This window comes from Rhinatrema bivittatum, chromosome 3 (assembly GCF_901001135.1).
Source record: "Rhinatrema bivittatum chromosome 3, aRhiBiv1.1, whole genome shotgun sequence".
Taxonomy (NCBI): domain Eukaryota; kingdom Metazoa; phylum Chordata; class Amphibia; order Gymnophiona; family Rhinatrematidae; genus Rhinatrema; species Rhinatrema bivittatum.
This window is the reverse complement of record NC_042617.1, coordinates 158714952-158736972: the sequence shown is the minus strand read 5'-3', so window position 1 is coordinate 158736972 and position 22021 is coordinate 158714952. Positions and strand designations below refer to the sequence as shown.

Sequence of the window (22021 nt, the reverse complement as noted above, 5' to 3'; positions counted from 1 at the left end):
TGCATTTCCTCTAGTCTTTGTACTTTTTGAAAGATTAAAGAGATGACTCGTTTTATAAACCTCTATCATATCTCCCCTCAGCCATCTCTTCTCCAAACTGTTTCCTCTTCCAATTTTCTCAACCTTCGATCTATTCCTTTCCGTATACCTTCAAGCACTTCTGTGCTTCCTTGAAGCACTAATTTCTTCCATCCTGTTCCCACCAGTCCTGCAGTTCTTCCACTGCACCTCTGATCCCTTCCACTTCAGTAGGCTCTGGCAACTTTAGTTTGAATAAGCATAGACTGGAGTGAGAATGCTTATAGGTTCCACCTCTCACGCACACGCTCAAAGGGTCAGGTCCACTGTGGCACCCATAAGTGCACTCATTCAGTTCCCACACTTGCTGAACCTACTCCCACCGGAATCATGAGCTGCAATAGGGCAAAATGGATTGGTAGGAAGGGGGTGATGTGGCAAAAGGAACCAAAATGGGAGGATTGGGCATGCAGAACGGACTATGGGTCTGGGGGAGAGAAGGGATGGGAGAAAACACATAGAAGGTATCATAGGTCTTGGGTAGTAAGGACTGAAAGGGATTGGAGATATGCAATGTGGTTGCCTCCATCCCCAGTGCCCACACTGTCACAGTTTCTTTCCCAGACTGATCCAGCTCTCCTAACTCATGTTGGTGATGCTTTACTTGGATGCATTTAAATACAATTTTGTAGGAGAGCTGAAATATCAGTAAGTACCTCTTCTATCAAATTTCATTTAAATTCAGCCATGGAGAGTGCTTTCAATATATGCACACAGTCAGACAGGATGACAAAAGGCAGAATTTCCTCTGAAAATCCGCTAGTGAGCCAGTGCCCCAGGGTGCTTTATCTTGTGTAGTTTAGGGGACATACCCTCCCCCCCCCCCAGGTATGCCACACTCCTCCTTGTACAGAGCGGGAGGATTTACCTACTATAAACATTTTGAAAATTATTTTGGTACTACTTTATCTTAAATCATTTGTATCCCATTTTTTCCATTGTTTACGGCACGGGTATTTATTATGGCAATATTTTTCCCTCTTCCTTTTTTTGTTACTAGGAACCAAAACTTGGAGAACAGATTCAGAGGGTGGTTAGCATGGCCTCATTAGCTGCCATATGTGAAATTGCTGGCCAAAAGCAGGAAATGCAGCTTGAATCCTTAGATGCTGTAAAAGCCTTGATAAGATTCATTTCATTTGCTCCTCTTAATCAGGCATTGGAGAAACCCAGCAGCACAGAAGAAAAATACAGGTATGTATGTAGTGCTGCTGAAATTATATAAAGCAGATTTTTCATTAAATGAAAAAAAAGTAATTTTCTGGGTACTATGAAAGATGTTTTATTTTTAGACTATGTTCTTAAAAGGTTTTTTTAAACTTGTACTTATGCAGAAAATGTTAGATTCTTCTGCTTATCCCCACCTCAAATAGAGATATTTCTACCTAACCCAGGGGTCCCCAAACTATGGGGCACATCCAGTCCCCAGAGCAATTTTGTCTGGCCCGCCAAACCTTCGTTCCTTGCCAGTCATATGGACCTGCGGAGCAAGGTTTACCTGAGAAAAACAAAGTGTAGCCAAGGCCCCAACCCCACCAGTAAGCCAAGAAATGTCACACAATGGTGGAAGGAGGAAGTGCTGGGGCCCTCCCCCCTCCCCCCCCCAAGCAGAAGAGGTCCTGTGAAGTGAGAGGACTTTTTGTGAGTGACGGGAGGGAAGTGGAGAGGAAAGAACTGGAAGGGAGGGAGGGAAAAGGAGTGAGGGGGATGAGAGAGAGTGTGAGTGAGGAGGGAAGAGAATATGGGTGAGATGAGAGGGGGGGGGAAGGGAATGTGAAGGGAGCGGAGGGATGAGAGGAAAGGGGGGAGGGGTGGAGGTGGAGGCCAATGTGAGAAAGGGAAGAAGAAAACAAGAGTGCATTTGGTTTACCAGTGAAGTGAATCTGCCACAAATGCATCTACCTGCTATGTACCCTCTCCCACCAGGGGACAGATTGCAGAAGGGGAAGGGAGATGGTAGGGTTTTCAGGAGTATGGCAGGTTTGCCAGCTTCTTACGGTGTCAGTAAAAATATTCCTATTTATTGTTAGCCACAATTCTTAGTGGACTACAGCCCCACATACATAATTGGAAATTTAAAAGAGTAAAAAAAAAAAAAATACAAATTGCAGCATATCTATGTAGCGGACGGAAAAAGTGCCAGCATCAGTAAGCTTACCCAAGAGAAGTTTTCAATTTTCGTTTGAAGGTTTTAAAACAAGCCTCCTCCTTTAAGGGTTCAGGGAAACTTAAATCAGAATAAAGAGCCAGAAACAGCCAGCAAATGGTCCCCTTGATTCTTCTAACCCAGTGGTTCCCAACCCTGTCCTGGGGAGCCCCCCAGTCAGTCAGGTTTTCAGGATATCCACAATAAATATGCATGCGAGAAAATTTGCATGCACTGCCTCCATAACATGCACATTTTCTCTCATGCATATTCATTGTGGATATCCTGAAAACCCGACTGGCTGGGGGGTCCCCAGGACAGGGTTGGGAACCACTGTTCTAACCATACAATCCACATTAAGGGAATTCAGCAGGCATTGTCCAGAGAATCTTAAATTCCTTTTGGGTCTACCGATCCTAAGCAGCAAGCTAATACATAAAGAGGCATCATTGTTTACTGCCCTGTGAACCATGGATAATATCTTGAAAACTATTTGCCATTTTATAGGTAGCCAGTGCAGAGAAAAGAATACAGGAGTGATATGATCATACTGGTAGGTACCTATACCTCTGTGGAAACCCTGCCACCTGTCTGCCTCCCCTCTTCTGCAGCATTTCAAATCACTGAAAGGGCCAGACTCCAAGGGACAACTCTACCCTGTCGGTGTGCCGCCCCAGCTCTCTCAATGATTTGAAATTTTGCATGAAGTTCTTTGTGTAAAACGTTTGGAGACTCCTGGTCTAGCCACTTCAGATGTTGGGTAGGTTGAAATGCTTCCTGTGTATTACAACACTAAAATATAATGTGTTAGAGATACAGTGGGAGAAAACTGCTTTAAGCTGCCTTGAGCATTATTTGGCAAGGTGGGCTTGTTGGTGTTTGAGGTAGTTGTGGGTGGATCCTTGGGCCGGTGACAGATGACCACGCCCCCGGGGGAAGATCCCGAGAGGGACCACTGGTCAGGCTCAAAGTATGGCAACAGACACACACTAGTTCTTTTATTAGACAGTATATGGAACCACCAGAGGTGGCAGTAGTGAGCTGGAAAGCCCGGCTGAGCTGTAGTCCCTCAGATACTGGAACATCGATCCTGGATAACTGAGCTGTAGAGAAACTGAATATAGTGAGTAGGCAGGGTATGCAGAGTTCAGGAAGAGAACTTTGATGGTAACACTCACACAATAGTCTCTTAGAAGCAGCCCAGGAGCTGGAAAGAAGTAGGCCCTCGAGGGGCGAGTACCTGGTTCCAGGGAACGCTCTGAGAGCAAGATGGTAACTCACTGATGTTATAGGCAGCGATGACTTCCTGGCAGAAGTGGTATTCAATAGTAAGTCCGGGTACGTGGGCACTCGAGGAGCGAGTACCGGTTTCAGACTGCGACCTGAAAGGCAAAGTGAACGAGGCCCCCGAGGAGCAGGTACCTCTGGTAAGTCCGAGGAGGCAGAGTAGCTAGGAGCGTAAGGAAACCTTTCCTTTGTAATCCAACTCCATGCTAACTCGATTAGTTAGCGATTTCAGAGACCTTAAATATCTGGTGGAGATGACGTCACCTCAGGGGGACACCCCTGAGGTTCGCGCCACTGCTGGTACTTGAATCGGGGCTGCACCGCGTGTGTGCCCTTAGGCTGCTGGGAAACATGGCAGAGTGCGGCGTCTAGCTGGTCCGGGGACGCCGGAGGAGAATGGCACGATGACGCCGCGGCAGCCAAACCTCCAACAGGTCGCAACAGGGCTAAAAAGCCAAAATAATTATCCATACTTCTGTCTTTCTCTTGAGTGCTGTGGATCACCTGCTGAGCTGATAAAGGAACACTTTCTGAGCTTTGCAGGGAGATGGAATACTATGGGAAGAGCAGCAAATGCTGTTTGAGAACCTGCCATGCTCCTAATTGTGCTTAAATTTAAAGTGGCTTTGGGTTGAAAGTAACTCAGATGAAAAGAATAATTCAGGATGCTTCTTGGAATTGATATTCAAGAAGGAAGTCATTTTAATATCTATTTCTGAAAAAAAAAATCACCTGAGGTCTTCATGTACTTTTATTGTTCAGTAGGAGCAGATCATGTGGGAAAAGGGGGGGGGGGGTATTTTGGGTTTTGCAAAGCCTAGAAATGGCCTCATGTAAACAACCTAAACATTTTTATTTTTCAAACTGATCTTTGTCTCCAGAGGCCTACTTTTAACTTTTTATAAAAGCAAAGCTTCCTTTCTCAGAATATGAGTTTTAGACAATTGATTTACATTTTGAAATTTCAGATATTTTTTTTCATACATTTTATTTTCACCTGGGGCAGTTTGGCTTAGTGGAGTTTAGGGTCTCATGTTAGGTCACAAGGAAATGTGAACAGTAAGATCCTTAAGGTTCTTTAGAATTGAAGTGCTACTGCAATATAATAAAAACAAATTTCACCATTTGTAAGAAATGCTTTGCCATGTACTAATTTATAATAGTTCCAGAGATGGTTTTCAGGGTTGATGAGTCAGACGAACTGAACGAAATCACTGTGAACCTAGAAGATGTAGTAGGCCAGATTGACAAACTAAAGAGTAGCAAATCACCTGGACCGGATGGTATGCATCCTAGGGTACTGAAGGAACTAAAAAATTACATTTCTGATATATTAGTTAAAATTTGTAACCTATCATTAAAAACATCCATTCTACCTGAAGACTGGAGGGTGGCCAATGTAACCCCAATATTTAAAAAAGGCTCCAAGGGCGATCTGGGTAACTATAGACCAGCGAGCCTGACATCAGTGCTGGGAAAAATAGTGGAAACTATTCTCAAGATCCAAATCATAGAGCATATAGAAAGACATGGTTTAATGGAACACAGTCAACATGGATTTACCCAAGGGAGGCTTAACAAATCTGCTTCATTTTTTTGAAGGAGTTAATAAACATGTGGATAAAGGTGAACTGGTAGATGTAGTGTGTTTGGATTTTCAGAAGGCGTTTGACAAAGTCCCTCATGAGAGGCTTCTAAGAAAACTAAAAAGTCATGGGATAGGAGGCGATGTCCTTTCGTGGATTAGAAACTGGTTAAAAGACAGGAAACAGAGAGGAGGATTAAATGGTCAATTTTCTCAGTGGAAAAGGGTAAACAGTGGAGTGCCTCAGGAATCTGTACTTGGACTGGTGCTTTTCAATATATATATAAATGATCTGGAAAGGAATATGATGAGTGAGGTAAACAAATTTGCAGATGATACAAAATTATTCAGAGTAGTTAAATCACAAGTGGATTATGATACATTACAGGAGGACCTTGCAAGACTGGAAGATTGGGCATCAAAATGGCAGACGAAATTTAATGTGGACACAAGTGCAAGGTGTTGCATATAGGGAAAAATAACCCTTGCTGTAGTTACACGATGTTAGGTTCCATATTAGGAGCTACCACCCAGGAAAAAGATCTAGGTATCATAGTGGATAATACTTTAAAATCGTCGGCTGAGGGTGCTGCAGCAGTCAAAAAAGCAAACAGAATATTAAGAATTATTAGGAAGGGAATGGTTAATAAAACGGAAAATATCATAATGCCTCTATTTCGCTCCATGGTGAGACCGCACCTTGAATACTGTGTACAATTCTGGTCGCCGCATCTCAAAAAAGATATAGTTGCGATGGGGAAGGGCAACTAAAATGATAAAGGGGATGGAACAGCTCCCCTATGAGGAAAGACTGAAGTGGTTAGGGCTGTTCAGCTTGGAGAAGAGATGGCTGAGGGGGAATATGATAGAGGTCTTTAAGATCATGAGAGTTCTTGAACGAGTAGATGTGAATCAGTTATTTACACTTTCGAATAATAGAAGGACTAGGGGCATTCCATGAAGTTAGCAAGTAGCACATTTAAAATTAATCGGAGAAAATTATTTTTCACTCAACACACAATAAAGCTCTGGAATTTGTTGCCAGAGGATGTGGTTAGTGCAGTTAGTGTAGCTGGGTTCAAAAAAGGTGTGGATAAGTTCTTGGAAGAGAAGTCCATTAACGGCTATTAATCAAGTTTTCTTAGTGAATAGCCACTGCTATTAATTGCATCAGTCACTAACCAACCTCTTTCCCTTCTCAAAAATACTCCAACTTGACCATGCAAGGGAATGTTTGCTCGGTGGTAATCTTGTACGGGGGTTATTCAATGAGGGTAACCGATTTGCAGTTATCCTCTCATGAACCTCCGTCTATTATTCTTTTATTAAGTTGAACAATATCTCACGAACTTTTTTTAATTTTTCAATTTTTCTAAAAATCCCTTCTCCCCTGCTGCTTTTCCGCCACCACTAATGTCCGCCTTATGAGGTAGAAACCCAATACCCCGCAGACATAGTTCCCTGTCAGGTCCGCTACGGCCCATAACATTATTAGGTGAATTAGCACACATCTGAGACAGCCTCGGTCTGAAAAAGAGGAGGAGGTAGGTCTTCCAGGCAGGTATATATAAAGAGTCAGAACAGTTCCGACGCCCAGACAAGCATAATAGGCGTCGCCCGTGAGACAGAAAGAAGCTACATACAAGTAAGTTTTCAATGGCAAGGTGGGTCTTAATTCAAGCATTATTATTGAATATGAGATAAAGTATGCAGAAGGTTTTGCTGTTTAGGATTAACCCTTGTATATATTAAAGGTTTCCCTACATGCTGTGAACCCAGTTTCGGACACAGCGCTCTCCCATAGTCCCTGAAGCAGGCACATCGTGCCGAAACATGGCCCGTGTCGGACAAGCAGCCCCGCACCCATGAAACACTGCAGAGGCGACGTCCCGATAAGTATGAAACAAGACATTAGTGGTGGCGGAAAAGCAGCAGGGGAGAAGGGATTTTTAGAAAAATTGAAAAATTAAAAAAAGTTCGTGAGATATTGTTCAACTTAATAAAAGAATAATAGACGGAGGTTCATGAGAGGATAACTGCAAATCGGTTACCCTCATTGAATAACCCCCGTACAAGATTACCACCGAGCAAACATTCCCTTGCATGGTCAAGTTGGAGTATTAATTGCATCAGTAGCATGGGATCTTCTTAGTGTTTGAGTAATTGCCAGGTTCTTGTGACCTCGTTTGACCTCTGTTGGAAACAGGATGCTGGGCTTGATGGACCCTTGGTCTGACCCAGCAAGGCAATTTCTTATGTTCTTAAGAGATTTTGAATTATTTGTACCCCTGGAAGTGAAAACTAACCCAGTCAGAAAAGTGGTTTTCTGGCACCACAAAGTTCATGTAACTTAGACACATTGCTCTATTAAAAAGTATAACCTGGTCAAGAATTTGACCTTTAAAATTTTGTGCCTACACCAGTTACAGCAGTTTTGGTAGCAAGTGGAGAATTCGCTATTAGAATACCAGAAATTCAAGGAACATATTAGTCACTATATGCAAATGGCAATGAATGTGTTAATCTTGGCTCTTCAAAGGTTTTTCATTGAACCAGCAAGTTTGCATTAATAGATTGTAATGTTTTATTAGATTTACCAAAGACAAGTATTAATTTCACTAGTTAGTTCAGAATGCCGCAACTTGTTTGATTATGGGAATTTCAATTAGAGATCATGTGTCACCAAGTTTGATCATTTGCATTGGTTACCAATCCAACAATGAATTAAATTCAAGATGCTGACAAATCTATAAGGCACCGATTGGGTTGGTACCAAAATGCTTTATAGTATTAGACAGCTAAAAGCATTATAGGTTTGCACTTTTCACATAAAAACTTGTTGGCAGTGCCTTCTACTAAGGATGTTAATTGGGACATCCTAGCTGCATTGACCTCTAGAAGCAGGGAGATTCTGGATTCTCTGCAAGGAGAATTGTTCTCTCAACTGGTAACAGAACCCTGAGGGAAGGGGGTGATTACTGGGCCTATCAATTTCTTGATTGGGTGACCAGACTTTGATCGAGGGAGAGCATTTGATGTAGTGTACTTTGATTTTCAGTGGTTCCTCATAGATGACTCATAAATAAACAGAGCGGCCTTGGTATGGACCCTAAAATAACTGACTGGGTTAAAAATTGATTGAGTGGGGGGAGGGGGTGATAAAGGGTAGTGGCAAATGGAGTTCACTCTAGGAGAAGGGTGTTATTAGCAGTGTGCCTCAGGGATTGGTCATTGGACCAGTTCTTTTTAACATTTTTGTGAGCGACATTGCAGATTGATGGTCAGAAAAGGTTTGTCATTTTGCCAGTGATACCAAAATCTGCAGCAGGGTAGATAGCCAGGAAAGTATGGAAAATAGGGATCTAGCAAAGCTCAAGGAATGATCTAGGGCATAGCAGCTAAGATTTAATGCTAAAAAAAAAATGCAGTATCATGCATTTAAGCATGGGGTGAAATTCTAAGTATGAAAGAAGAGTAAGGATCTGGGGGTGATCATATCTGATGTTGAAGTGACCAAACAGGTTGACAAAGCAACAACAAAAGCCAGAAAGATGCTTGGCTGCATAGGGAAAAGAATGATCAGCAGAAACAGAAGGCGATATTGCCCCTGTATAGGTCCCTGGTGAGACCTCATTTGAAATACTGTATACAGTTTTGGAGTCTGTACCTCCAAAAGAATATAAATCAGTTGGAGTCTGTCCAGAGGGTGGTTACTAAAATCGTCTGTTCTTCATTCTAAAGCAAATGGGGTCAGACGTAAAGATCTAAACATGTATACCCTAGTGCAGCGATTCTCAACCTGTGTGTCGCAACACACCAGTGTGTTGCCAAGCACCAGCAGGTGTGTCGTGGTGCCCAACATCCCCTTACCCCAGTTGTGCTTCCCTTCTCAGGGGCAGAATGGCCTATCAGGGGCTCGATCATCCCTCGGTGGGCCGATGCAGTTATAGTAGAGTAACGCTGTGTGCCACCGCCAGAGGCCAGGCCAGCGGCGGCTGAAGAGCGGAGAGACCCTGTAAGGCTTGAAAAGCGGAGAAACGCTGCATGCTATCGCAGGAGGCCAGGCTGGTGGGGCCTGAAAAGTGGAGAGACCTTGCGGGGCCTGAAAAGCGGAGTGATGCTTTGTGCCACCGCCAGAGGTGGTTGAAGAGCAAACATCAGGCTTATTGGGCAAAACAATGAGAATAGGCTCCATGTGAGAGAGGAAACTTGTTTGTGTATGTATGTGAGTGGCAGAATGGGAGCAAGAGCATTTGTGTGTGATTGTGAGCTTGTTTGTAAGTGAGAGAGCATGTGTGTGACTGAGAGGGAGACTGGTCAGAGGTGATGTATTTCTGTGAGAGAGACAGCGACTGGTCAGGGAGGTGCCTGGTGTCTGTGTGTGACTGAGAGGGAGACTGGTCAGAGGTGATGTATTTCTGTGAGAGAGACAGTGACTGGTCAGGGAGGTGACTGGTATGTGTGAGACAGAGACCTTGTGTGAGTGAGTGGTAAGAGGACTGTGAGGACAGAGCTTCAGCAGCCCTTGCTGTTTCTGGTGTGTGCTATTGGCCTACAAGGGAAAGGAGTAGGAGAGTTACTGGAGAGGGTAAGTAAAGTTGGCTTTTTAAGTTTATTTTTCTTGATTGACTGCCATTTTAATTATTGGGTATTATGCCATTTATCTGCTGTTTTGAAATAGTTTATTGATATTTGGACAATTTTAAATAATTTTTTAGTTTTAATTGTTGGATGTTAATCTGTTCAGCAGCTGTTTTGTAACATTTATTAGTATAGTTTAACAATTATTTCTGTGTAGGGATCTATAGCAGCTTGGCTTGTTCTGTTTTCCTAATAGGAGGTGTATTGGTATTTAGGGCCTGGTTTAATATTTGTAGTGTTGCTTTTTCATAGATAGGGTTGTTATTGTTTGAGTGAGTTCCATAATACAGGTGTAACTTTGTGCAGATTAGTTTCTGTGCATTATTGCAGATCCTGGGACTATGTTATGTGCTATATTTCTCTTTCCATTTCTCCTGGTTTGCATTGCATGCAGAGTGTTTTTTTGTTTTTCCATTCCAGTTTGTCTCCATATTTATAATTTGTGGTCTTTCTGTACTTGGTGAAGGGCAGTTCTGTGTGTGTGACTGAGGTGAGGTATTTTACTAGCATATAGGCACTTGATTCAATCTTATTTGTTGTGTTTTCTCAATAGGACATGCATTAGTAGTAAATTACTGTCTTTTCATAAGGAGGGGTATTGTGCCTGCCAGTAAAGATAGTTTGTTTTGCTTTTACTGAGATGTCATCTGAACCAGAATATCTTTTTTTGTATGGTGAGTTGTACGGGTAACGCCCTAGTTCTGCTCTGCACCCATTGTTGGGGGTCGAGGGGGTTCCTGAGGATGCAGAATATATGTTTACATTTAGCCCCATGACTGCACATGTTCAGTGAGTCACACATGTGAGAGCCATCTGTCAGGTGTGTCCCGGCCGAAAAAAGGTTGAGAACCACTGCCTTATAGAAAAGGCGAGATTGGAGGTATTTAAATGTCTCTTTCATATCTCCTCTTAAGTTTCATTGCATAGAGACTCTGTAGTGAGGGGACATGGGATAAAGGTGAAAGGGCATAGACTCAGGAGTAATCTTAAGAAATATTTGTTTACAGAGAAGATAGATGCATGGAACAGCCTTCCAGTGCAGATAGTGGACACAGGGACAATATGGGAATTCAAGAAAGCATGGGACAAGAACAGGGGATTTCTGAAGTAGTAGTAGAGATTGTAGACAGGGTAATTGCTGTATGGTATTTTTCTGCCATCTCATTTCTACGTTTCTGTGATCTACCTTCTCACCAACAAGGCCAATAGCATTGTGGCTGTAATAGAAGAGAATTCAGAATTAGCATACCTCTGCTTGGTTATTGAGAATGCTAAGCCTTATAGCTTTTGCAGTTCATGTAACTGCCATGGTGCATCTCTTTTATGGTATTTATTTATTTTCAAATCTGTTTGAGTTTTTTGCACTTAATATAACAAATGCTTCCTTAACATACATGAAGATGGTGAATTCTGCTCATCTCCATGCATTCAGAACAATTATATAGTAGCCTTGTTCAACAGCCTACAACAGTCAAACCCTCCCCTACCCATATTAGCCCCCATCCATACCTCTCCCAGGTGCATCTCTGTATGAGATGAGTCCAATGGCCCCTAAAGTCTCAGTGGAATAAGGCTTCCCAGAGTCTCAAGCATCTGTGTCACAGCTCAGAGGCTTCTTGTCTTCATGGCTTTCTTGTTGAAGTTTGACCTTGTGTGTCTACCCTTTTAAAATCATCCCCACTATATTGTTCTTACTATAGATGTGTCCAACTTGAAAGGCTTTGAAGCCCTGCTCCCTTTAACAAAAGAGCATACATCAGCCTTCTGGTGATAACAGCAAAACTGAATGCACTTAACAGTTTAAAAAATCAGATTGCCATGAAAATTTTCCATGAAGAGTCAAGTGACCACCTTAACAGATTTTGCCATCCCTAGGCGTGCGGTTTGTCAACCCACTCCCCCACCCCCAAATATACAAGGTTATACAACAGGGAGCAAATGGACTAAGGAACAGCCTCAGTTTCCTGCAGCAGCTCAAGGGTAGCTTGTGTGGCAAAAATTCAGAAGTAAGTTGGCAAACATTTCCATCTTTTGTATTACATTATAAAAATGCAATACTATATTTTCCAGTGTATGTCTCGTTTTTTCCCCAACTTTTGTTGGTGTAACTTATACACCAGTGTGAGCTATCTGCTGTTTTTTTTCTCTCTCTCGCATCATTTCCTTACTTTTCCCTCCATGCAGCCTCCCGAACATAACGGTCAGTGGCATGTTCACCACCTGCCTATTGTACATGCTATCTTCAGCCACTGTCTTTCTCAGTCACACAGTATTTCCTTACCGTTCTTACCATGCAGCCTCCTGAACTCAACTATGTCAGCCACGCGTCCATCACCTGCCTATTGCGCATGCTCCTCCAGCCATTGTCTCTGTCGCATGTGTGACAGAGGTGCAACTTACACACTGGTGCGACCTATCTGCTAACATTTTCAGCAGCATTCTTATTTATAGCAGGGTGCGGCTTATGTAGCAGTGCGGCGTATACACCAGAAAATATGGTAATTTTCCAGCTTTGTCTGTATAATTAATATTTTTTTTTTTTTAATTGGTTGAGAAAAGAGATCTAAACCATCAGTAGATTGAGGCGATTACAGGAATGTGGACAAGGAGAGGGTGAGAGGACAAGTGATAGGAAGGGGAAGGGAGGCTGATTATGAATGGGGTGAGAAGAAGGTAACAGGACTAAGTATAGGGGATGGGAGGAGGGGGAGATTCCAGGATCTGGAGTAAAGAATCTAAGGTCAAGTCAGAGAGAATATGAATTGTGTTGGTGGGGGTGGAGAGGATGCAGGTGTCCCTACCGTGCTTCAGTCCTACTCCCCCCTTGTATCCACTCCCTAACCGCCTACCCAATTTGGCATATACGCACAACCAGCAACACTCTTCTCTCACATATAAACGCACCATCCTTCCCTTTTTTTTTTCTCTCGCATGCAGACGCATCCTCCAGCTGATTCTCACTCATCCCCCAACTTCCCCTTTGCTGTGTCTGCTTCAAGCTTACTGCCTCTCATCCTGTTCCCTGCATGTTGGCTGGGAGGGGAGGGGCTGGATCAGGAAACAGAGGCTGTTCTCTTTTGATTGAAATTGACATAACTAGAAGGTAGCAAATCTTCAGCCAGCCTTCTGCCCCTAGAAGTTTTCTGCCCTAGGCATAGGCCTAACATACCTTTTGAGAAATCCAGGCCTGGTCCTACCTCATTCAAATTGGGAACATTCCCAACTTGGAACATGCAGAACCATTGATTGTTGCTCCAGATCAAGACTAATCTCTGGTCCTCACAGCCTGAATGTTCAAAGTGGATATGTCATGGTCCCTTGATTTCACTGATAAGATCCTTCTGGTTTCTAGGCAGGAGTCCATTAGGGGAAAGTGTTATGATATTAAACCTGATATGAGGGAAAGGCCTTAGAATTCCCTCTGTTGGCCTTAGGAAAACTGCTTGCATACCTTCTGCACCTGTCATTTGGGTCTCAAAATCAGCTCTGTCAGAATTCACTTCAGTGCAGTTGGTGCTTATCACTACCATGCAGAAGGATACCCCATTTCTGCTCAGCGTTTGGTTGTCTGGTTCATGCAAGGCTTGCTTCAGTTGAAGCCTCATTCCTGGTCACGGGACACTACTGTAAACATAAACAGCCAATATCAGTTCCTTTCAAGCCTCTTGATTTGAGTTCTCAAGTACCTGATCTGGAAAGTCACTTTTTTGATGGTGGTTACTTTGGCCCACAAAGTCACTAAGTTGTAGTCCCATATGACTTATCCACTTTATTCTAGATTTCATCACAATAGTGTGTTCCTTTGCGCAGTTTGTAAGTTCCTGGCTAAGGTGGTATTAGACTTCTGCTTAATTAGTCAATGGTCCTGCCAATGTTTTTACCAAAGAAACAAACCGGAAACCGATCCAATATTGCAAGTAGCGACCACAGGAAGAAGAAGATCGGTAATCACCAAGGAATTCAGTAATATTTCATAGTAAAAAGCCTGACTCAGGCCGAGTTTTACCAGGCCACATGTCACTAAAGGAAAAGTGTCTTTCATTCTTCAGATTGCAAGAGTTGTCCCCTTGTACCTGGAACCCAAAAGAAGTCCACTTAGCTTTTTGTTTCTTCTGACGCCAGTAAGCTGGGAAATGCAGTGATAAAATGCACCATTTTCTAACTGAGTAACAGATTGCATCTTTTTGTTATGCCCAAGTAAGCCTGCCTTAGAATGGCATGGAAAGGGCTTTGACAGTAGCAGCCTTTTACACATTCACATCTCATCAGTGTTTGGACACAGCCTGCTAACAGAATAGTAGGTTTGGACAGTCCTAAAAAGAGAAGATGGTGCTTCCATTTTTACTGGTGTGATCTATACAACCCAAATGGATGAACTGGACAGAGACCAGTGTTGCACTTTGGACTGGTAAGCCATTTAGACAGGTAACTATTACGTAATCCATCTAAATGGCATTTAAATATGGACTTCTGTGTCTAAATCTGGCATTCTCTGACATAACTTATTTCTATTAGATTTAAAATGGACCACCTATTTCCTAAAATAAGTATTTAAAACCATACGGGTCAATTTTCAAAGCGTTGTTCGCGCAAACACAGCCACATACAAACGAATGTGGGCCTCGAGCGAGCAGCATGCATTTTAAGCCGTGAATTACACGCATACATACCTGTGCACATGTCAAGAAGGGGGCGTGGCATGGGCATTCCGAGGCCAACCTAGACTTATGTGTGTAAGTGTACATTTTAAAAAAGCAGCCCATGGTGCGCGTTGACTTATTATCCGCTTAACTTCACTTCTGGTCCTGATGAGGAGCGAGCCTAGAGACCTCGAGTTTTAGGATGTTTAGCACAGTGTAAAGGTTCGGAGTCAAGTGGGGGGCTTGCAGCATGAAGAACCTGACCTCGATATGAACTGGGAAAATTGGTGGACTACTTGGAAAAACACTTTTTTTTCCCCCTTGTGTGAGCATGTTTGAAAATCTGCCTGCATACACGCGTGGAAGCCGCTAAAACCCTATATACGTGCAGGAGGGCTACTTTAAATCATACGTGTGTACTTGCACAATTTAAAATTGCAGCGTCTCTCCACTCACACACCAATATGTACGTTTATGGGCGCACATGCGATTCTTTTAAATTTACCCTGATGGGGGTAATTATTGAAAGAATTTACTTGCTTAACACTGGGCTTTACACGTGCAAATGCACTTTACACAGGTAAATGCGCTTTTGAAAATTGCTACGATAGAATGTTACATTTATGTGCATAATTCCTTTGAAAATTATATCCACAATGTACAGCAGTAATTGGTAATCTGTACCACTGTTGAAAAAAGCTTTTTGACCATAATTTACTTTTTTTTATGCTTTCATAGATGAATGACCTGAGTGTTCAATTTACACACTTGACTATAAACAGAGTTATTCTTTCTTTTCACAGTTTGTTTGAAGAGTCAGCATTTTCTCATGGATGGGGTAAAATAGTTGCACGTTATATCCACGATCAGTGGGTTTGCCTGCATTTTATTTTACACAAATATCGCAGTCTTATCCCAGCATCAGATGATGAAGCTCAGGAGATATCTTTGCATGTTGTTCAAAAGCCAGTTACAACATTACAGTCAGCGCTGGAAGCTCTCACCATTCTTCCTTCTGACCAAGTTTTACCTGTGCTTCGTTGCATGAAAATACTTGTTCCTAAGGTAAGAATCAGAACTGAGTGAATTTTCCAACAAAAAAGCCTCTACAGCACTATCCTATTATTCAGAACTTTAAAGAAGTCTATGAAATGGGCACTGGACACCTTTCTTAAACATAGCTTCACTAATCCGCATTATAATTATAAAGCTTAAGTTTCCGCAGTTCTGCAAATGCAAAATGTTACCACAGTATTAGTTTATTTCTGCAGAATCTTCTCTGTCACAATCAAACCGCATTTTCTTTTTTTTTTTTACGCAATTTAAAAATTGTATTTAAAGTGGCCGAAATTTGAGCAAAATAAAAAACATATATATATTTTTCTGGGCAAAATTGTTTTCTTAGATTACCTCAGGCAGGTTTGGAATTTATTTAAATACATGACTTGGACTTTATGAGCTGAGGACTGTCCGCTCTTGACCTTTGACTGAGATTAAGAACCTGTACAATATGGGGGTTTAATGCCCTACTACCCAATCCAGACACACAACACATGACACAGTCAGCTGGAGCTTGGCCAACCTGTGGGAATTAAACCTCCCATTAAAAAAAAAATAAAAATTAAATGTTAAAAAAAAAAGTAAAAATACTTTCATTCTTAAGTTTATGAAAATCTTTTTATCTCCTGAAGGACTACATTGAGAATATTCATGTATTTGCTATCTTGAAAAGGAAGTAGATGAGTGGGAGAACATTAAGCATTGTTTTAATGTGGCTTATCAGCACAAGTACTTATCTTTATCTAAACTTCCCAGTCTACTGTGAAAACTCAGATTTTGTGGTAAGGATGAAAAAGATTTTTAGGTTCAATGGCAGTATTGAAGCACACTTACATACTGGTAACATTACTTAATATGCAAAAAATGTCGATTTTAATTAAACATTTTATATTTAAAATATTTTCCTTAGAAAATAGTTTTCAGTGTTTGTGTGCATTTTGATAAATTATTTTGTTCTATTTTAATTTCTTTATTTTGTCTATGTTTAGTATTTTCCCTGCTTTTTTTTTCTCCTCCTTTCCAGCCAGTTTCTCACTCTTCCAATGGCTCTTTTTCTCTCGGGTGCTTCTGTTCCCCCAATCTGTTTTCTCCTTCCCTTCAACAGTTTCTCTGTCATCTTCCCTCCCTATATCTTGATTGAATTCTTTCCTCCAATTTTACATCCTTACCATCCCTCCACTTTTTCAGTCTTCCTTAACACAGTTCTCCCTCCCATGTTATCATCCTAATTTCCCTCAATTTCTCTCCTTCCATTCTCTCCTCATGGTGAGCAGACGTTTTGAACCAGGGCCCCCTTCCATTCATGCAATTGCTTGGGCACCCCCAAGATGGGTGTGTATATGTGTGCGTGTGTGTATATATATACATCTATATATAAGATATATAGATGTGTGTGTGTATCTATATAATATATATAGATGTGTGTGTGTATCTATATATAAGATATAGGTGTGTGTGTCTATCTATATATAAGATATATAGGGGGGTGTGTGTACATACATGAAGCGTATTTACCAGACAGCCTCACTGCCAACCAGTGCCAACCTGAGGGTGGGTTGCTGTTTTAGTAAGCAATTTCTCCACCTGGGCCTGCCATAGCAGAAGCAGCTCCTCTCCCTGGTCCACTGAAAAATGCATGGCTAAGGCATGGCATGCTTACAATGACGTCACTGTCTCCTGAGCTTGCAGTGCCTTTATGGCACCAAGACTTAACAGCGTAGCCATCTTTTTCTTCCTTGAGTTGGCACCAGTGTACCTCACTCACTTCAGGATTGTTCAACCCCCTCCCTCCGTTTGTTCACCCCCTCCTACTGTCTACTCCCTCACCATTTTCTCTGTCTCTTCCTCCCCTTTTCCTGTTCCTGCCTGTTGCTTCCTACCTATTGCTCTGTTTACACTGAGACAGCTTGCCAGCAGTGAGTGCCACACAGTGATGGAAGGGACACTATGACCTGGAGTAACAACCTTTAGCTTAGGTAGTGCTGGAGTAAGGCGGTGGTAATTTCCCACAATTATAAAGAAAGGTGCAAATTCTGCAGCAGTTGATTATAGCTGAGGAATTTATGGGACACTGGAGGTTCCTTGCACTTAACATTGAATAAATCTGAACTAGTGAATACCTTCAACTGTTAGATATTTGCATTTATGTAAAGTAATATTTCCTGCAAACCAAAGGTTAGGAATTGGAATGGTGTGTGTTAATCAAATAGTCTGATTCAGGCATTAATTAATAGTAAAAGCCTGCTGCATTTTGCTGTTTAGGAGATGGTTTACAGATGATATCTAACAGTGGTAGTGTTCTCTGGAGCTCTTGTATCATTATATACTCGAAAAAGTCAGTAGGCGAAACAAACGCCTTTTGCTGTAGACAGACTGTTTTTCGGTATTGCCTTATATTTAAGCAGTTAGGGACACTAATGTTTTAGATTTACCAACTTCCATGTACTTTTTATATTTAATAACTGGATTTATACTATTTGTGGACATTGATGATATAAATAAGTATATTTTTGAGTATAGAAGAATAAAGTTTATCTTGCGTTTGAGTGTTTTTTACTACACATGCCGATTACAGCTTACCTCTGTGGAGATGTGTAAAGTCCACCATCGTCGTGTATGAATGTGCTGTTTTCACTCTATTTTATATTTTTGTTTTGTTAATTTATTATGTTTTGTGGGAATTGTCCTCCAAGGGTTTTTTTTTAATTTAAAATCACTAATAAACTATGTATAAGTGGGTACTCTCCTCCTTTGCGCATTTGTCAGCCTTTTGCTGCCTCTTTTATTTTTGTATCATGACACCTCACCTTTCTCTCGATCTCTTATTTCTTTGACGGACTCCTGTCACGTGCAGTTGTCTTATTTATCCCATGGTAGACTGCCTGCAGGAGGATTTGCTTTGGGAAGCTTCTTTTCAACTCCTCTGCCAGCTGGAATAATGAGAGAATGTTTTGTAAATGTCCAGGAAGAGGTTGTTGGTATCAGAACTGGAAAGGCGGAAGCTGTGATGAAAATTCAAAACAAAGTTGTTTTGCCCTTGGAAGTCACCGTCATTTAGCTAAAGTTTTCCGGGGGGCAGTGTCATGAAATAATGCCCTGGCTAAGTAACTTAAGGGCTCATTCAAATACCCAGAAGATGTGACTGTTAAGTGATGCACTATACATTACACTAAAACAGCAAAATGGAGAGCTTAAGAGAATTTAAGTAAAACTCTAATTTTTTTCTTTATTGCCATCTTCCTCAGCTTCTAGACTCGGCTGAACCTTTATGCATACAGGCTATGAACTTCACTTGGAAAATTATGTCGTCTTTAAGCAACACACAGTTAACATTTTGGCCCAATTTGAGAGCTTTTGTTCAGCTGGTTTTTGATGGTGAAGTTCTTGCGGTTGCTGCAAATAGGAAGGGTCAGGCCTATTCAAAGATCCAAGAGGTAAGTTTTGGTGTTCTAATTTATTAATATTTTGAAGGTTTTAATTGGATATTTTAGGGGTAGCATCTTCTGTTTACTTTGTGTGGTGCACTAAAAAATGAAGGCTATATGTTTTATTTACAATAGAAACATAGAAATGACGGCAGAAGAAGACCAAACGGCCCATCCAGTCTGCCCAGCAAGCTTTCACACTTTTTTTTTCTCTCTCATACTTCTTTACTCTTGGCCCTTTATAACCTTTTGGTTCTATTTCCCTTCCACTCCTGCCATTAATGTAGAGAGCAGTGTTGGAACTGCATCTAAGTGAAATATCTAGCTTCCTATAAGCAAGCTACACCCATGTAAAATCTCCAGATGTGTATTTAAATAATGAAAAAAGATTTTCTGTATTTCAAAGTAGACCAAATATTCCTTTATCCGGTGCATTTATTTATTTTTAATTTTTATATACCGGAATTCCTGTATACAATACAAATCAGTCCGGTTTACATGGAATGAAAAGATAGCCCTGGTCTGGGAAGTCAGATCAGGGTTTTTTTACAAAGAACATTGAACAATAACATATAATACAATATAATACATATAATACAATATAATACATATAATACATATAATAACATATAATAGTGCATGTGCCAATGAGTCAAAAAACATTAAGAAAATGAACCTGACTAGAGAAATTGTAATGGAAGATAGTTTTAACTTAACTTTTTTTTCTCTTAGGGCTTGATTTACTAAGAGTTTTTTCCCATTCTGTCTTGGGGGGGGGGGGGGGGGGAGCGCGGGGACGACTTAGTAAATTAGGCCCTTAGTATTTAGTTAAATGGATCATATTTTTGTAATATATAACATTTTTTTGTTTTTTTACATACTCTTCTAGGATAAATATTTTGCAGTTGATTAACCCCTCCCCCCTTTCAATTTGGGCCTCCACTTGGCAAGTAGCAATAGATATTCAGGTTTTCCTGATTAGCATCTAATAATAAAGGGTCTATGCAGGGCTCATAAAAAGATATTTACCACAGCTTGAATAAAGATGGCCAAGGTGAGCAGGAGATGGAGCTACCATAGAAAATCCATTACACCCTCTGCTCAACCTTTGAACCAACCCAGGGAATACTGTATGGCAAATGTTTGCATAGCTGTCACTACTACACAAGAAGATATTTTTATAGCAATACATCAAGAGGTACAATTTTAAATGCAAGAGAATGATTAAATATTTTTTTCTAACCTTTGTCTTGTGGATTTCTTTTCTGTTTTTTGTCTATTTTGATTCCCTTTTATTTTCTAACTCACAACTTTGTCTTTTTTGTTTTGTCTCCCACCTCTTCCTCTCCCTTTCCCACTACCAACTCTCCTCCCCCTGTGGTTATATCCCTCTTCTCTCAATTATTTTCTCTTCACTCTCCACATTTTTCACTCTTGCTTCCTTCATTACCTCTAGCAGCATCCTTGTTCCCTTTTGGCAGCCTCCATTCAGTCTCCGTCTCTCTCTCTGTTTTACTGAAATGGTCCACCACTGCTAACTTCCCTGCTGGCTTCATAGCCATGATAGCACCCCACCTGCTGGTCCTTGTAGGAGCTTACTTTTCCCATTGGTACCTTCTGTGTGGAAGGTCCACACACTCCCAAGTTGTCAGAGAAAATGCATCATTCCTAATGCAATGTAAATCTGCATCACAAAAAAAACTTTGCCTCTCATTGCTGCAAAATTGTTCCCTGAATCATCTCATAACTACTTAGTCACCCACTCACTTAAGGATTTATTCACCTCTTGGAAGCCTCCACCCCAAATATATTAGAGTATGTCTGACTAGGTCTCTCCTTTTGCCATGTGTTGCAGAGGTGGACCCTTAGACCAAGGGGGAGTTGGCGCTATCTGTGGGGGTGCCCCCATGGGTCCCCACCATCGGGAGGCGGAGCTGAACGGGAAGCAGAGGCCAACTGGAGCTTCGCCAGTTCCAGCCCTCGTTCCCCATAGGTTGAGCCCTTGGGTGCAGGGGCAGGCTGGTCTTAGGTGGGCCTTTGACTGATTGATCCTGAGGAGAGTATCCTAAGTAAGGGGCCAGGAAGCAGCGGAGACGCAGGGTCCAATGGAGCTGAGTTAGACGGCCCAGTTCCAGAAGCCTGGATAAACTAAAGCAGGCTAGAAGTCAGGAACACGTTAAGTCCGGGCTTGTAAAAGGCAGAAGCCTAAGAAAGGCCAAGTCCAAAGTAGTCATCTGGAAGAGGAGTGGGGTTCGAGTTGAAGTCAGGGCAGGCAGCTGGAGACAAGGTCAGGTTCAGGGCTGGAGTCAGGGCAGGCGGCTGGAGACAAGGTCAGGGTCAAGCTGAAATCAGGGCAAATGGCTGGAGACAAGGTCAAAAGTTGAGCAAGGGTCAGAGCCAAGGAATCTGTCAGAATGTGGTAAGGAACAAGCAAGGGTCAGAACCAAGGAATCCGTCTAGAACGTAGTCAGGAACAAGTGAGGGTCAAAGCCAAGGAATCCGTCCAACGGGTATTCAGGAGTCAGGGAGCTAGAACTGGTACGCAAGGACTGGAACAGGAACACGAAGACTGGAACTATGTCAGGAACAGGAACACAATGAGCAACTAAGCATAGGACAGGAAGCGTGGCGACCTGTTACCAAGGCAAAGACCAAATGGTGGAGCCTGCCTTAAAAAGGAAGGCCTGGGGACGTCATCATCCAGGGCTGCGGGAAGGTTTCCCACGGCGGCCCCTTTAAAGTCAGGAAAGGTGTGCGGGCGCCTAAGGCAAACAGACAGAAATTAGGAGATGGCGGCGTCTCCCCTTGACGCATGTTGGGAGTCCCGACTGGGACCGGGGAAGGCCGCGGAGCTGCCAGAGGAACCTGGGAGCGAAGCAGGAGTGTGAGCGGGTGGGCGGCTGCCAACAAGGAAGGTCCAGAACCCGTGCGTTGGGGGTGAGTAGAACCAGTCGCGGGCCTGCTGCAGCTGGGAAACGCAGCACTATGTAGCTCCTATTATGTTCTAAAGGAGAAAACTGGTTCAGATAATTTTCTTTTCCTGTCATGGAAAATGATGGGAGCCAGAAGGTGGGGAAGAGTACAGTTCTGTTTGTACATGCCATGCTTTACTACATTTCTGACTGTTTTTGGCCTCTGTTGGAAACAGGATGCTGGGCTT

General features: G+C 42.1%; 2 protein-coding genes across 2 annotated transcripts in view; both read left to right on the top strand.

Moving 5' to 3' along the window:
- Window positions 1-22021, top strand: part of LOC115087120 (probable methyltransferase TARBP1) — a 421872-nt gene that overhangs the window by 126049 nt on the left and 273802 nt on the right. The window lies entirely within an intron of this gene.
- The window catches only part of LOC115087119 (probable methyltransferase TARBP1), a 74301-nt gene continuing 70961 nt past the window's right edge, over window positions 18682-22021 (top strand). Inside the window, exon 1 of the mRNA XM_029593876.1 lies at window positions 18682-18870. Coding sequence (XP_029449736.1) covers window positions 18809-18870 — 62 coding nt within the window. The 5' untranslated portion in view covers window positions 18682-18808. The remainder of the gene's footprint in view (window positions 18871-22021) is intronic.